Source organism: Myiozetetes cayanensis, unplaced genomic scaffold (assembly GCF_022539395.1).
Source record: "Myiozetetes cayanensis isolate MyiCay16 unplaced genomic scaffold, myiCay2020 scf9, whole genome shotgun sequence".
In the NCBI taxonomy this organism is placed as follows: Eukaryota; Metazoa; Chordata; class Aves; order Passeriformes; family Tyrannidae; genus Myiozetetes; species Myiozetetes cayanensis.
In genome coordinates, this window is record NW_026088185.1 from 22,432,908 (window position 1) to 22,446,383 (window position 13,476).

A 13,476-nucleotide genomic window follows, 5' to 3' on the forward strand; every position below is an offset into this window, starting at 1 on the left:
GCCAACAGGACAGGAATTGCTGTGAACCTCTGCCCATAATTAGCGCATGTAATTGCAGACACTCTCTGATTAGCAAGACCTCAGAGCCAGGCGTGCCAGGCTGCTTGACAGCTCTCGCACTTGCTACTGCCCCAGACTGTTCACCTCTGTTCTCAGAGATGGCTTCAGCCCCGGGCCAGGCAGTGCCACGGGGCTGGGAGAGCCAGGCTGACCTGGCGTGGCACACCACGGTGCACAGTGGGGTTGTGGGAGTAGACTGTGGACAAGGGGACAGGCATAGGGCACACACTGCCAGTGCAAACCCATCTTTCCTATGCAAGCAGACACAGCACCCGGTGCCCTGCCTTGCTGGGCAAGAGCTGAGCTGACAGGACATAATTAATACTTGCATCAATCTCAGCTGGATTTGCATAGTGCCCTCAGTCCGTCCTGCTCGGGAAGGCGGGCTGCTCCATGCCTTTCCCGGGGGCAGCAGCATCAGATGCTGGGCTGACCCTGCTTACTTTGCAGGGGTCACAGTCCCAGTATGCCCCCATGTGCATCCCAGCCTTTCTCACCCCACTGCAGTGGGACCACCCACAGGCCCAAGCCCTGCTCTGCTTCAGCCACTGGACCGTTGAAGACAGATGGAGATGCTTCCCTCGCTGCGGTCCCTCCCTCCCTCCTTGGGTGGTAAAGAAATTGCAGAGATGGCAGCTTGGGAGTGAAGGGCACAGCAGGGTTTGGAGGGCAAAAGGATGTGGCTGAGCTGCAAACACTCTCTGGCAGCTGGGAGCCACAGCAGTGCCCACCTCTTCATGCCCAGATGCCCATGGGCACCATCCACAGCCACTGCCTCTCTGCTGGGACACTCAGCTCTCTCCTGTCCCTCTCCTGCTCCCATGACCCAGGTGAAGTCCTCCATCCCATCCCTGCAGGCGTTCCCCAGGTTGAGCCCTGGCCTGGGAGGAAGAAGAGCCAGGGCAGAAAAGAGCCTGTGGTGGTGGCAGGAACAACAGGGCACAAGACAGGGACTTGGGTGCCACCACAGCCCTCTCTTTTCTGTCCTGTGGGTGCAGGTGGAGGTGGTGGAGGGATGGGGCGGGGATGTGCAGGTGCCACTGACCCCGGGGATAACTGAGTGGTGAGATACCCCTGTGCAGCCGAGCGCAGTGCCTCGCCACGGCCGCTCACACCGCTGACAGCCGCTCTCAGCCCCGTGACACTGAAGGGACTGCCACACTCCAGGCACAGCCAGAGTACAGCCGGATACGGGGGCGGGGGATATCGGCATGTCTCCTGCCCCTGGGGCTGCCTGCCAGCCCTCTGCAGCCGCTGTCACTGATGTGCCTGCCTACAGCATCCACAGCACCTGCAGCATTTGTGCACCTGCATCACCCGTGGTACCTGTGGCACTGGCTGCTCAGCCCATCCCAGGCATGGGGGACAGGGCCACTGACTGTGCCTGTGACCGGGGAGGGGGAGCTGCTGCCTGATTGTAGCTGCCCAGGCCAGCATGTCCAGCTCAATCAGAGCCGCACGACCCTCCTGCACGCCGGGCACCGGGAATTAAACTGCTAATGAGCTGCTGACTGGAGGGCTGGCTGTTAGTGATTAATCAGGGACTCTGCTCAGACAAGGTTGTGCCTCCTCTCCCTTCCTGCCCTGCACATCCCAGGGCTGGTGGCTGGCAGTGACCGGTGGGTCCCCCAGCTCCTACTCCCTGTCTGCCCAGCCACAGTGGGCAAGGGGTCAGCTTGGCTCAGCTCTCCAATACAGAGAGGATTCCCCAACCCCCATGCCACTGGGATACAATGCCCACAGGTCCTTCCAGCCTCTGGCTTTCCTGCCTCTACCGCTCCTCTTGTACTCACCTTCCCCACACTGCAATCAGGAGGGAACCTTTTGTTCTGCTGGAAGAAAACCTGTTGAGCACAGCTGAGCTCAGCCAGTGCTCAGGTGCTGCTCAGGCCTGTGTCTGAGAGTCCAGTGAGGGGCCCAGTGACCTGGAGGGCCTCTGCTGAGGGTGGTAGGAGAGTTGCAGGTGTGCAGCCAGTGAGGTCTCCTGGGGAGAGGGCAAGCACATGCAGGAGCCCTGAGTGCCAGCAGGTCAGAATGAAGGTCCAGCCCCTGCCCTCAAGCCTGGCAGCACAATGCCATGTGCCACCCTCACCTCCTGCCAGCTGCTGGCACAGTGGTGGAGTGGTGGATATGGGATTGGCAGAGCCCTGCCTGTGACGGCTGCTGGCACAGCACACTAGGACACAGGGGAAGGTTTGGCAGCACGAGCAGGGGACAGCCACCCACAGAACCATGCGGGGAGCTGCAGGGAAGCTGCTCAACCATAAGCCTAACTGCTCCCTGCTGGGAAGCAATGGCTGCCAAGGCTTTCCTCCTCTTTGTGGTTCTGGCAGAGTCAGGACATGGCAGAGGTGTTGGCACCCTCCTGCCCTTGCACACTCACTGTGCAGCCTATGCAGGGAGCGTGCCCTGGGGACCAAGCTTGCGTCTTCCTCTCTGGCTGCATGTTGGGGGCAGTGCCTGGGAGAAAAGGCCAGTGACCATCAAGGAGAGGTTAGAGATGCATGTTTTCCCCTATTGCACAATTAATCATGGGAAGTTTTTCCTCCTTTCGTGCATGAAACTGAATTTGGCAGGGCGCTCTGACCACGGGGAATGGCTGCTTGCTCTCCAGTAAAAACCTGGCCACATCTGGCTAAGAAATAACCTCAGAGCATCCCTGTGTGAGCAGGCAGGGAGAGGCAATGCTGGGCCAGGCAGGAAAATCTAGTTGGGCTTGATCCACAGCCACTCATGTGGTAAGCACCTTCGCCTCCTGGTATTTGCCCCTCTCCCCAGCCCCCAGCACACACATGGCCATGCTGAGCTGCCAGTGCCTTCATCCCTGTCTGCAGGCCCTGTTATTCCAGTGGCGACACATAAATGCCTAGGCAGGGACATCCACCCCATGGCAGCATCTCCTGTCTGGGCTCTCATCCAACCCTGTCTGCCTCCCTCTGCCCTCTCCATCCCCCAGCCTGGCTGGAACCTCAGCCCATCCTTTCCCAGAGCAAGCTCAAGCCTCCCAAACAGCGTTCCAGTTATTTGTTATTGGAAAAAGGGGGAAATACGTTTTTCGACAATTATTGTTTTTTCCACCTGACTGGCTGCAAACTTGTTAATTTTTTTCTTTAATGTGTGAACAGTGTCGACGGCAGCTGCATGTCAAATGACTCGACGCCCTATCTGCGGGTCCCTGGCTGGCTTTCAGCACTCGCACCACAAACATTGCCTTCTATAAATAAAGGCCTATATCTCATCAATGGCAGAACAGCAGAGCTTTATATAGTCGTCTTACATAAAACCGTCTCTCTTTATGGGCTTCAAACCATTTGCGTCACTTAGTGCAGCTCCGTAAACCTCCTTCTCCAGCCTCTCCCTCGTGGAGGGAGATCCGGCATGGCTGCCCCAGTGAGGAGCTGAGGTCCCCACTCCACGTGGGGCTGTCCCCAACACCCTTGCAGGGCCAGGTGGCAGCTGTGTCCTTGTCCCCCCACCCTACCAGCTTGGCACGTGCCTCCTTCCAGCCTGCCCAGCCTTGGCACCAAGTGCTGGCATGGCAGCAGGCACTGCCAGGCACCCCAGCACTTGGAGATGGCTAGCCAAGGGCCAGCATCACTCACCCTGCCCTTGTCATCCTGTCCCTGCCACTGGTCCTGGGGAAGCACTGACATGGATGCTGGGAATTGCTGCTCTGTCCTCCGTCATTTGACAATCAGGGACCTGAGGGCACTGGGTGACTGGGGACACAGTGCCAGGCTCAGGGGACAGGCCAGCTCACAGCAGCTCTGTCTCTGACATGCAGGGAACATGAGCCCAGTCAGTGGCTTTCCAACCTGCTGCCCAGTGAGTGCCTGGTGTGGGGGATTCTGGGGGCTGCTCCCACAGGCACAGGACACAGGTCCCAGCCCCAGCCCACACACACGCTCCACAGCCAAGAGTCCCCAGGGCTCTTGGCTCCATATGGCAGAGCCTTCCCTCCGGCTTGCCGCAGGCTCCCACCTGCATCCTGCATGCAGTGATGGGTCACAGAGGGGCCAGGGATTCCTGCCGGAGCTGCAGCAATGCCTGCCTGCAGGGAGGCAGCCCACACCGCGCTGGAAATGCAGGAGCCGGCGGTGGGAGGTAGAGCTGCAGAGACCATGGTGACAAGCCTTCATTTATCTCTGTGCCATCCCAGCTGACTACCCCAATTGGCAGGAACCAGAGGGACACAGGGATCCTACAGCATCGTGGCACTGGAATCTGAGGTGCACTCTGCCTCGTGGTTGCCTCCAGTGCTGTTCATGGGACCCCGCCAGGGCTGACACTGGCACAAAGGACAGGATCACAGCAATACCCTTCCAGCCATGGGGCCACACAACATCAAACTATGCCACTGACATGGGACACCTGCACCCCAGGCAGCCCTGCCCCATGCTCAGATGGCCATGCTGCACCCCACAAGCCCCTCTGCCCCCAGCCAGCCACCCTGCACCCTGTCAGCCCCACAGCCCTGTGTCCCCATCACCCCATGAACTCACAGCCCTGTGGCCTCAGGAACCAGCAAACACCAGCTCCTGGGGCCAAGTCCCTATGAATATCTTGTGCCAATCCCTCCCGCAGACACCAGAGGTGCCCAGCCCACTCTGCAGCCAGCAGTGCTGGAGGGACACTGCTCCACAGTCACTCAGTGGGTGCCCTGGTCTCAGGGGATACCAGTGTCCCCATCCGCTCAGCCTGGCATGTGGGACCAGCCTCATGGCACGTCCCACATCCCCGGGGAGCCATACCAGGCGCGGGCGTCCTGGCCGCTGGCTCCCCCCGTATCGGAGACAGGCTTATTAAGTGTGCGATATTAAATTACCCAGATAAGAGCATAAGAGCTTTTAAAGTCAATTCATTAAATATAATTATGAAGAGAGCTTTTTTATGCTCACGGTGATCCGATCTCAATCAGGGAGACGGTGGGAAAGCCGCTGGCTCCTCCAGCATCTCTGCTCCCCCGCCGCGTCGCCTCCGCACCCCCCTGTGCCCCCGCCTCATCCACCTCCTGCAGGGAGCTGGCACCCATGGCCATGGCCCTTCATGCACACCCCACTGCCTTGGCACCCGCTCCCCAGTGTCACTGCTGGTGTCGGTGCCACTCCACTTGGGTGGAGGTGGCATTTGGGTCTGCTCAGCAAAGGGGTGGAAGACGGGAGGCGATGAGGGGGACATGGTTGGGCCAGTGGGGTTGGGGAGGAGGGCAGTAGGGTATGGAGATGCTCAAGGGCAAGAGCCATAGGGCTGGGAGCTGAGGATAGGCACTTCCCAGCCACGCATCCCCTTCTCCAGGTGATCTGACCCCCTCCCTGTCCCCTGCAGAGCAGCCTCCTCAGGGATCTTAGTGATGCATCCCTACTCCCCAGGCAGGAGGGGTGCATGCTTCCCTTCCCTCCCACATTCATTAATGGCTCTTCGTGATCAATTAATACCTTCCAGCTCGGCAGAGGATACCCCAACCTACTGCTGGACTCATCATGTGCAGCTCAGGTGGCCCCACACCAGCCCTTTGCATCAGGGTACCCCTCTTACTCCATGCACCCCCAGCCACAGCCCAGGGTACAGCTGCAGTGGGGCTGAGCCCAGCTTTCATGGGGGAATCTATGAGGGAATGGCAGTCACAAAGACATCTCATAGTTCCCATGCCAATAACATCTTCCCAACCATCTGGAAGACAGCCAGATTGCCAAGACATCTGCAATCCCCTTGTCCCTGTGTCCCACTGTGATGAGGGGCTTTGAGTGACACCCTTAGGTGCAGCCTGCTCCTCACTGTCCTACCACTTTATCCAAAGTACGCATTATCCCCACATCCACACACATGCTGCTGCAGCCTGGGCACTGTGGGGCGAGGAGTAGCAGTCTGGCTGGTAGGGAGCAAGGTGGGCTCTGGGCTGGGGTCCCTGCACAAGGCTTCAGCAGGGACAGGTGGGAGCAGCTACCCGCTGCTGGGAGCTGCTGGACTGACATTTATTTTTAGACGTGAATTGTATAAATTAGCATTTCTCAGCGGATTAAGCAGCAGGAATTGTGTAAAATTAAATGGCAACGAATTGCATTAAAGTCCCCCGTTTTCTGGCACAAACAGCGCCTCAAGCCGTGCCCGGGCGGCTCATGTGTAACAGCGCTGGAGCTGCTGCCGCCACTGCTCGGGACAGGAGCATAGCCAACCTGCGGCGTGTCTGCACCACCCAGGACACAGGCCTGGAAATGCACAAGCGTGGTGGGCAGGCTGTGAGGATGGGGGGCTCTGGATGGGCTGTGGGTTCCTGGGTAGGTGGCTCAGGCACTGGGTTGGGACTGCAGGAGGTGGATGCAGTGAGTAGAGTGTATTGACCCAAATGGGTACAGGTGGCTCAGCCAAGCAGCTCACAGGCATGGGATCACTAAGGGATACTCCAGGTTCTACTAGGCACTGACACCACCAGTTCCAGCCCAGCCAGTCCCTGCCATGCATGGCAGGACACCCCCCACAGCCACAGCTGGGCCACCCACCCATGGGGATGATGCTGTGCTTGGACCAGGACGGCACTGCCTGGACCTAGAGCCACCCTGTGCCCCAGCCAGGGCAGGTCCTGCAGTACCTGGAGCCCTGGGGGGCCAGAGCATCTGGGGAGTCCCCAGCAAGCCTCCCATGTGCTGGAGCTCTCTCAGCCCTGTACAGGAGGGGGGTGGAAATGGGGTGGTTGAATGCTGGGGGCTGAGCAGGCACCAGGCAGAGCAGGGCAGGTGAAGAACAACCAGTTCAGCTCTTTTACCCAGCTTAAAAATAGACTGAAAATGTGACATTTATTAAGTATGTTTCTGGTGGAAAGGTCAGAGAGGGACCCTGTGTCAGGAACAGCAGGAGAACCTTGAAGGGAGGAGGCAGAGACAACAACCTACTGCCCACTGCTCCTTTCCCCCCCCCCAACCAGGATCTTTTGGGTGTATATAGGGTGCAGCTGAGGATGTTCCCCATCTCAGCACAGGGGTTTTCCCCTCTGGGGTCTGCCTGGGGTGCTGGGGAGACCCCTCACAGTGCCCACATCCTGGGCAGGCAGGAGGCCTTGCCTGGAGAGCTGGGGCATGTGCCAGCTCTGAGAGGCACTGCCAGCTCTCAGCAACCTCCCTGCTCTCCCCCAGCCTCCAGCCCTGGCACAACTGGCTTCGGCAGCCACACATCACAAACAAAAGGCTTCTGACAGTGAATGAGGTTTTGAGAAAAGCACTGGGCTCCTGCCCAGCCACGAGTGGAGCCTCCCGGCACAGCCACTGCCGGCGAACAGGCGGGATGCTGCTGCCGGCTGAGGGGGGCCCCTCCATGCACCTTCTCGCACAGCACCCAAATTCCTGTCCCCCACCTGTCTGTCCCCTCCCCTCCCCATAGCACCACCGGGAGGGCTCCCCATTTCCATAGTGCTCCCTGACATAGCCTGAACTGGCCTCGTGTTTTACATGGGTGTCAGGCATGAGGGGCGAGGGTGGGTGTGAGCCACCCGTGGCAGCTCAGTTCCAGCCCCACGGGGACGCTTCCCAGTCTCCCACATAGTGGCACGTAAGGAGCGCCATTGATTTCCTACAGCCGCACCGCACTCTTCGCACCCTCAGCACCGCAGCCGCACTCGCCCAGCCAGGAGCGTTCTGTGCCCGGCGCCCTCGCCGAGGCACCCATCGGGCAGCGTGTCGGCGGGCACAGCGGACACTGAGGAGCATAGTAGAGCTCCAAGAGGTCAGAAGAGGCTTTGCCAGGGCTCCAGCACGGCCCTCCAGCAGCCGACGCAGAGGGCACATTTGTCAGCGGGGCTGCAGGGAGCCTCGCTGCGGCTCAGGGCTGTCCCTGCCGCTGGGGAGATTTACAGCCCAGCCGGTCTTTATTACACGGAAGATGCTTACGCTGGGGATTTTTTTTTTTTTTCCCCGATAGTTTCTTAATTTGCTATCCCATAAAGAATGTGGATTTGTGACGTTGAATAGGGGAAGATCATTTACCACTCACAGCTCTTACTTAAAGGATCCGCACGAGTTATTTATTGTACGAGCAGAGGCTGCAAGCGGTAGTGTGAGGGGACACCCTCCAGCCTCGGCACTGCTCCTGCTCCTGGACAGGCAGGCAGTCGGCAGCAGCCTCACGGCTTGGCCACTCTCGTCCTGTAAAACTTCCAGCCTCTGGATGAAATCCACCTCATACCCAGAGGGAAGGAAAAACTCCAGCACTCCTGCAAGCAGAGCTGCAGGGAAAACTCCTTCCTTTCTCCGGTGTTGCTGGAGGGACAAACTCTGCTGCAGAGGCTGATTGCTGTGGGCTTGGTGCCCTGCGACCCCAGGCCATTTGCCCCACTGGGATGTGCTGCAGTTTGAGAGCTCTCCACTGCTGCTGGGACACACTGTGACTCACGCACCCACCCACAGCAGCAGTGGTACAAGAGCTTTCTGAACATGCAGGCTCACATGGGGATCCAGAAATGGGACCAACAAAGCTTGGACCTCCCCATCAGCATGACAGCTGGGTGTAGAGCAGCCTAGGTGCCCCTGTACTGGGGCCACAGCTGGGAGGCACGGGAGTACCCAAGCCCACACATCACAGCTGGGACTCACCCTGCTTGCCAAGCAGCCCGCGCTATGTTTCAGTCATTCCCAGGAGGCACAAAGGACCGATTTGGCTCGGGGAATGGGAGTAGGAGGCTCCAGCTGCAAATAGTGTGATGCCTCGACAGGTCCCACTGCTGCCTGCTAAGGCTTTGGGACATGTTACGTGGTGGAGAAAAGTCACATCTTCACCCATCCCTCCCCACACCCATGCTCTGCAACCTCTCCTGCCCCAGGTTCACTGCTTTGCTCTGAGCAAGTGAGAGGTGACAGGGATGCCTCTTTCTGCTGACAGCCCTAATGCCTCAAAGGCCATGCTGGAGGGCTGAGTTGTGGACAGGGAGTGGAGGCTTTAAGAGCCCTATACCCTCCTATTTTGGACCATGAACCCATGGGTCATTCTCTCACCTGAAACCTGCTCCTGTGTAGGATGCTGGCACACCAGAGCCTGGCTGCCTGGGCATCCCCAGGGCATACCCGTAAGCAGATGAAGTAGACAGGCCAGCTAGTCCTGCACAGCCTCCTGCCAAGAAACCGGGTCCCAGTGACTATCACCCTCTACTGCCACACGGCACAGCGCATGCCACACACTGTGTCCATGCTGTGGGAAGCTCGTACCCAGCCCAATCCACCTGAGCTCTGCCCTGCCAGTCTCACAGAGTGGTTCAGCACATGGTGAAATCCATTGCCATGCTGTGCCACTGCCTGGCATGAGGCTGGTCTTGTTTGCCTTCTTGACACACTAAAGCTTTCAGGATCCTCCAGGAGTACCCAAGGGCTGGAGCCAGCATGGCCAAGCCACCTATAGGACTGTCCAGCACCAGAGCTTCCCGCTCCAAACCCCGCTGAACCACGCTTCTCCCTGGCAAACTCGAGCAGCTGCCGTAGAGCAGGCACAGAGCCCAGCAAATCCCCAGGAGGAGTGGGGCTGCCCCCCCCTCACTCCTTCCCACTCCACTGCAGTGCCCCATGCCACCCCCCCGCACAGGGCAGCCCCCCCAAATGTCTCTTTCCTAGGGAAAGCATCACCCTGCGCATTGAGCAGGCGTTGTACCGATGGGCACAAAGTGAAACGGAACATGCTGCATCAGCCATTTCCAGACCCACAGAGCATCCTTTCTCCCCCAGTATCCCACACAGCCCGTGGCATTGCATCCCACTCCCCGGCAAGAAGCAGAGTCCGGCTGGCAGCGCTGCTTCTGGGAACGCAGAAGCCAGCCGAGCAGTAGCCCCTGGCAGCCGTAGGAGAGAGGCGGCTCATTTCCAGAGTCATTACGGTCTGAAAAGGGTCCCATCAGGTATTCCGCCCGTTCAGCACATTTATTTTCCCAAACCACACGGGGATTTGTGATTCCAGGCTCAGTATTAGCGAGAGCTGCACACTGGCGGCGGTCGGCCTGGGGCTCGCTGCCTGGGCAGCCTGGCCGCTGCTCGGAGGAGGCCCTGCTGCCAGCCCTGGGCAGCGAGTGGGTAGCCCCGGGCAGACCCCGCTCGCCCAGTTGTAGCTGTGCCTCCAGAGCAGAGCCGCTCGGCATGTGCGTGTGTGCACACGTGCGTGTGCAATGCTGGCAACCTCCACATCCACACACATCCCAGTGCTAACCCTCCAAATGCAGGAAGGTTTCCCCTGTGTGCAAAGGGGTCTCTGCCTGGCCCCCTGCCCCCCAGCCACTCTCACTGCACAAAGCACCCTGCATCAGGGCACTTCAACCCAGGGGAAGCACAGGCTGGAGCAGAATTCTATGCCACAGCTTTCCCCCTGCCCGCTGCACACCACCCCTGGGGACAGCTCAGCCCTGCTGCGCCCCCACCGCAGCTCCTGCCTGTGAGCCCCTCCGGCACAGACCTGCCGACAGCCCAGTCCTGCGGCACAGAGCCCTGCCGAGAGCTCCCACAGAGGATCATCTCCCTCTCTCCATGTGAAACTTGGAGGGAAACTCAAACAGAGAGAGATGCAAACTTCAGCAGCTGGAGTAAGCCAGGGAACCCTGCTCCGGTGAGACCAGAGGGGTGGGTGCCCCCTGCACCAGCAGGGGCCCCCGGGGAAGCTGACCCAGGTGTGCACTCACCACAGTGAAATCACGGGATGAGCAGTTCTCGCCGCTGAAGTTGCAGCTCTTGAGCATGTCGTCAAGCTGGTGGCCAGTGCGGTTGACAATGTCAGCCATGTCGGGGTCAGGGTAGAGCAGGTCCGTGGCCTTGTGGCCATCCCGGTCCTTGGGGGGCAGCCCGGTCATGTTGGCCAAGTGGAAGATATCAGCGTCGGTGAGTGCCGAGTGGCGGTAGCGGTTGATGTTGCAGATGGTGATGGCGGGGAAGACCATCTCACGGATGGCCTCCTCGTCCAGGGCCATGACATGGGGGTGCTCCAGGTAGAGCAGCGCTGACTTGGCTGCCTGGTAGAGGAAGAAGGCAAGCGATGCCAGAAAGGCAAACGCCCAGAGGGTCTGGCGCACGCCCAGCCGTCCTGACCGGCAGATGTGTCCCAAGCCGTGCAGTGTGCTGGTGCTGGCAAAGGTGGCCAGGTCCCGGGAATGGGGCCGGGCAGGCTCCTCGATCAAGCTCTCCTTGTCCCCTTCTTCTTTCTCCTTCTGCTTCTCATCCTCCTCGGCAAATTTGATTTTACACACGATCTCAATCGGCATCTGCCCCGCACAGCTGGTGTGCCTAGCCAGCGAGCTGCCCCCCAACACAGGCACTGGCCGAGAACCCGGCCAGGCGCTGGGAGGGGGTTCGGGTCCCCCCCAAGCCCCAGCACGGCACCGGGAGGGCCGAGCCGTCTCGGGAGGGAAGCGCAGCCCCTCTCAGCAGTTCCGAGCCGCCGCTTCCCTCTTGTCTCACTAGTCGATCGTCTCCTTGTGCCTTCGCTTATCAGCACAAATACAGCTGTCAAAAACCCCTCTCTCTCTCCCTCGCTCTGTCTCTCTGCCTCTCTCTTTCGCTCCTCTCTGGTTAAGACCCCAGCAGATACAGGCAGCATTTAGGCATCATGTGCTAATAAAATCCAGGGAATACTTAATAATTCAAGACATGTCAACATTATTTCATCGTCAAATAAAGAGCGAGCGTCAGAGAAAAGAGGCAGTGTGAAGGGCCCGGCGCCTCCGGGGCAGAGAGCCACGCTGCGCCCGCTCCCCAGCCCCGGCCCCGAAGTGCTGCCGGAGCCACTTGTTTGAATGGCTCGGGAGCTGCCGGAGCCGAGCCGTGACGAGCGGAACCGAGCCGTGCCGCGCCGGGCGATGCCGAGCCGTTCGTGCCGCGCCGCGCCGTGCGATGCCGAGCCGTGCCGAGCCGTGCCGAGGCGGGTGGGGCACGAAGCCTGCCCCCCGCCGCCGCCGCCGCCGCTGTCGCCGGGCTCGCCGCCTGGCCCCGCCGTGCCCCGCCGGCCCGTGTGCCCCGGGGCAGAGCGCGGCGCGGCTCGGCGGGGGCGGGCAGCCTGCGGGCAGCTCGCCCGGCGGCCCCCTCCTGCTCGCCCGCCTGCGGACTCCTCCTGCCTCGGCGGCTCCCTGGCCGTTAACCGCCTCCCTGCCGCGACCCACGGCGGCCAGCGCCGAGACACGGCCGTCCCGCCACCGGCCCCGGCTGTCCCGGCGGCACCTGGCCGGCGAGCCGCCGCCGAAGCGCGGCTGAACACTGGGCACCGGGGGTGCACCTCCCCGCGCCCCCCACGCCGTGCTCCTCGGCGTCCCGGAGCCAGGAGGGCGGCAGCGTCACCCCCGCCCCCGTGTCCGCCGCCCCCCTCTCCGCTGCGCTCGCTGTGCGCCCGGGATGAGCTCCCCTGGCTTCGTTTCTGCTCCCTCAGCCCCCGCCGCTCTCCCGCTGCTCCTCATTGCCCCACGGCAGCCCATGAAGTGGGGGGCACCACAGGCAGTGACCGGCTCTGATAGAAAGGCTGAGCCGGGGTAGCCCTCACTCTCTCTTTTGCCCTGCTCAGCCCTTGCTCCTCCTGGGGTTTGCTCCCTCCACCCCAATCTCCCGTCCCAGCTTCTGTGGCACCACAGCCCTACAGGCAGCGTGAGAAATAGGGTGACCTCCAGCCCCGATCTGCCCACAGCAGTGGGGCTCTGCCTGCGCAGCGATGAGGTGGTGGGTTCATCTTTAGGCAACAATCACATGGCACCTGGGTCTGGCTGCTTCCCATGCACAACACCTCTGCCAGAAAGTCTTGATCTCTGTTGATCTCTCTGCCTCAGTTTCCCCAGATGGTGATGGAGGGTTTGCTCAGCTAAAAAGGCTGAACCAGTCTTCTCCCCCACAAGTCAAGCAACCCTCTGTGACACTGCCTTGTGGCACAGTGTGTGTGGCGGAACACCAGCTCCCTGTCCCCAGAACAAACCCAGAATTGGGTACCTCCCCCAGCAGACACGGCTCTGCTGAGAAGGTGCGTGCCTGGCAGGGAAGCCGAGGTCTCTGGAGGACAAGTGACGAGACAGCCGCCCATGAGCGCGACAAGAGGCCTCGCCTCTCCTCGGGGACTGCGCCGCAGGTCAGCGTGACCTTCACTGTGCTGCCAATGCCAACAGCAAAGCTTTCCCCAGTCGTCCGGCGAGCGCACACGCATCTTCAATCTTCCCATCGATCTGTGCATGGCACACATGTTCCTGCCTCTGTGCGGGTCAATACAGCATGATAGGCTGCCTCCGGCGGGGAGCACGCACAGCCCCATCCACCTGCTTCTCCCTGCCCAAGGGATGCATCAAGCTCATGCCAGCCCTGTACCCCCAGCTTGGGGAGGCACAGTGGGAGTGGGCTGGGCAGACAGTCGAAGAACTGCCACCACCATGGGTAGCCCAGCCACATAGCCATCAGCCCCCAGTAGCTTCCACAGGGATGCTTGGCCCTGTGG

The 13,476-nt window shown here is 60.5% G+C and overlaps 1 protein-coding gene across 1 annotated transcript in view; it reads right to left on the reverse strand.

Moving 5' to 3' along the window:
• Nucleotides 1–11,931, reverse strand: part of ASIC4 (acid sensing ion channel subunit family member 4) — a 29,194-nt gene extending 17,263 nt beyond the window's left edge. Inside the window, exon 1 of the mRNA XM_050340267.1 lies at nucleotides 10,700–11,931. Within this exon, the coding sequence (XP_050196224.1) occupies nucleotides 10,700–11,275 (576 nt within the window). The 5' untranslated portion in view covers nucleotides 11,276–11,931. The remainder of the gene's footprint in view (nucleotides 1–10,699) is intronic.
• Nucleotides 11,932–13,476: the final 1,545 nt, after the last annotated feature.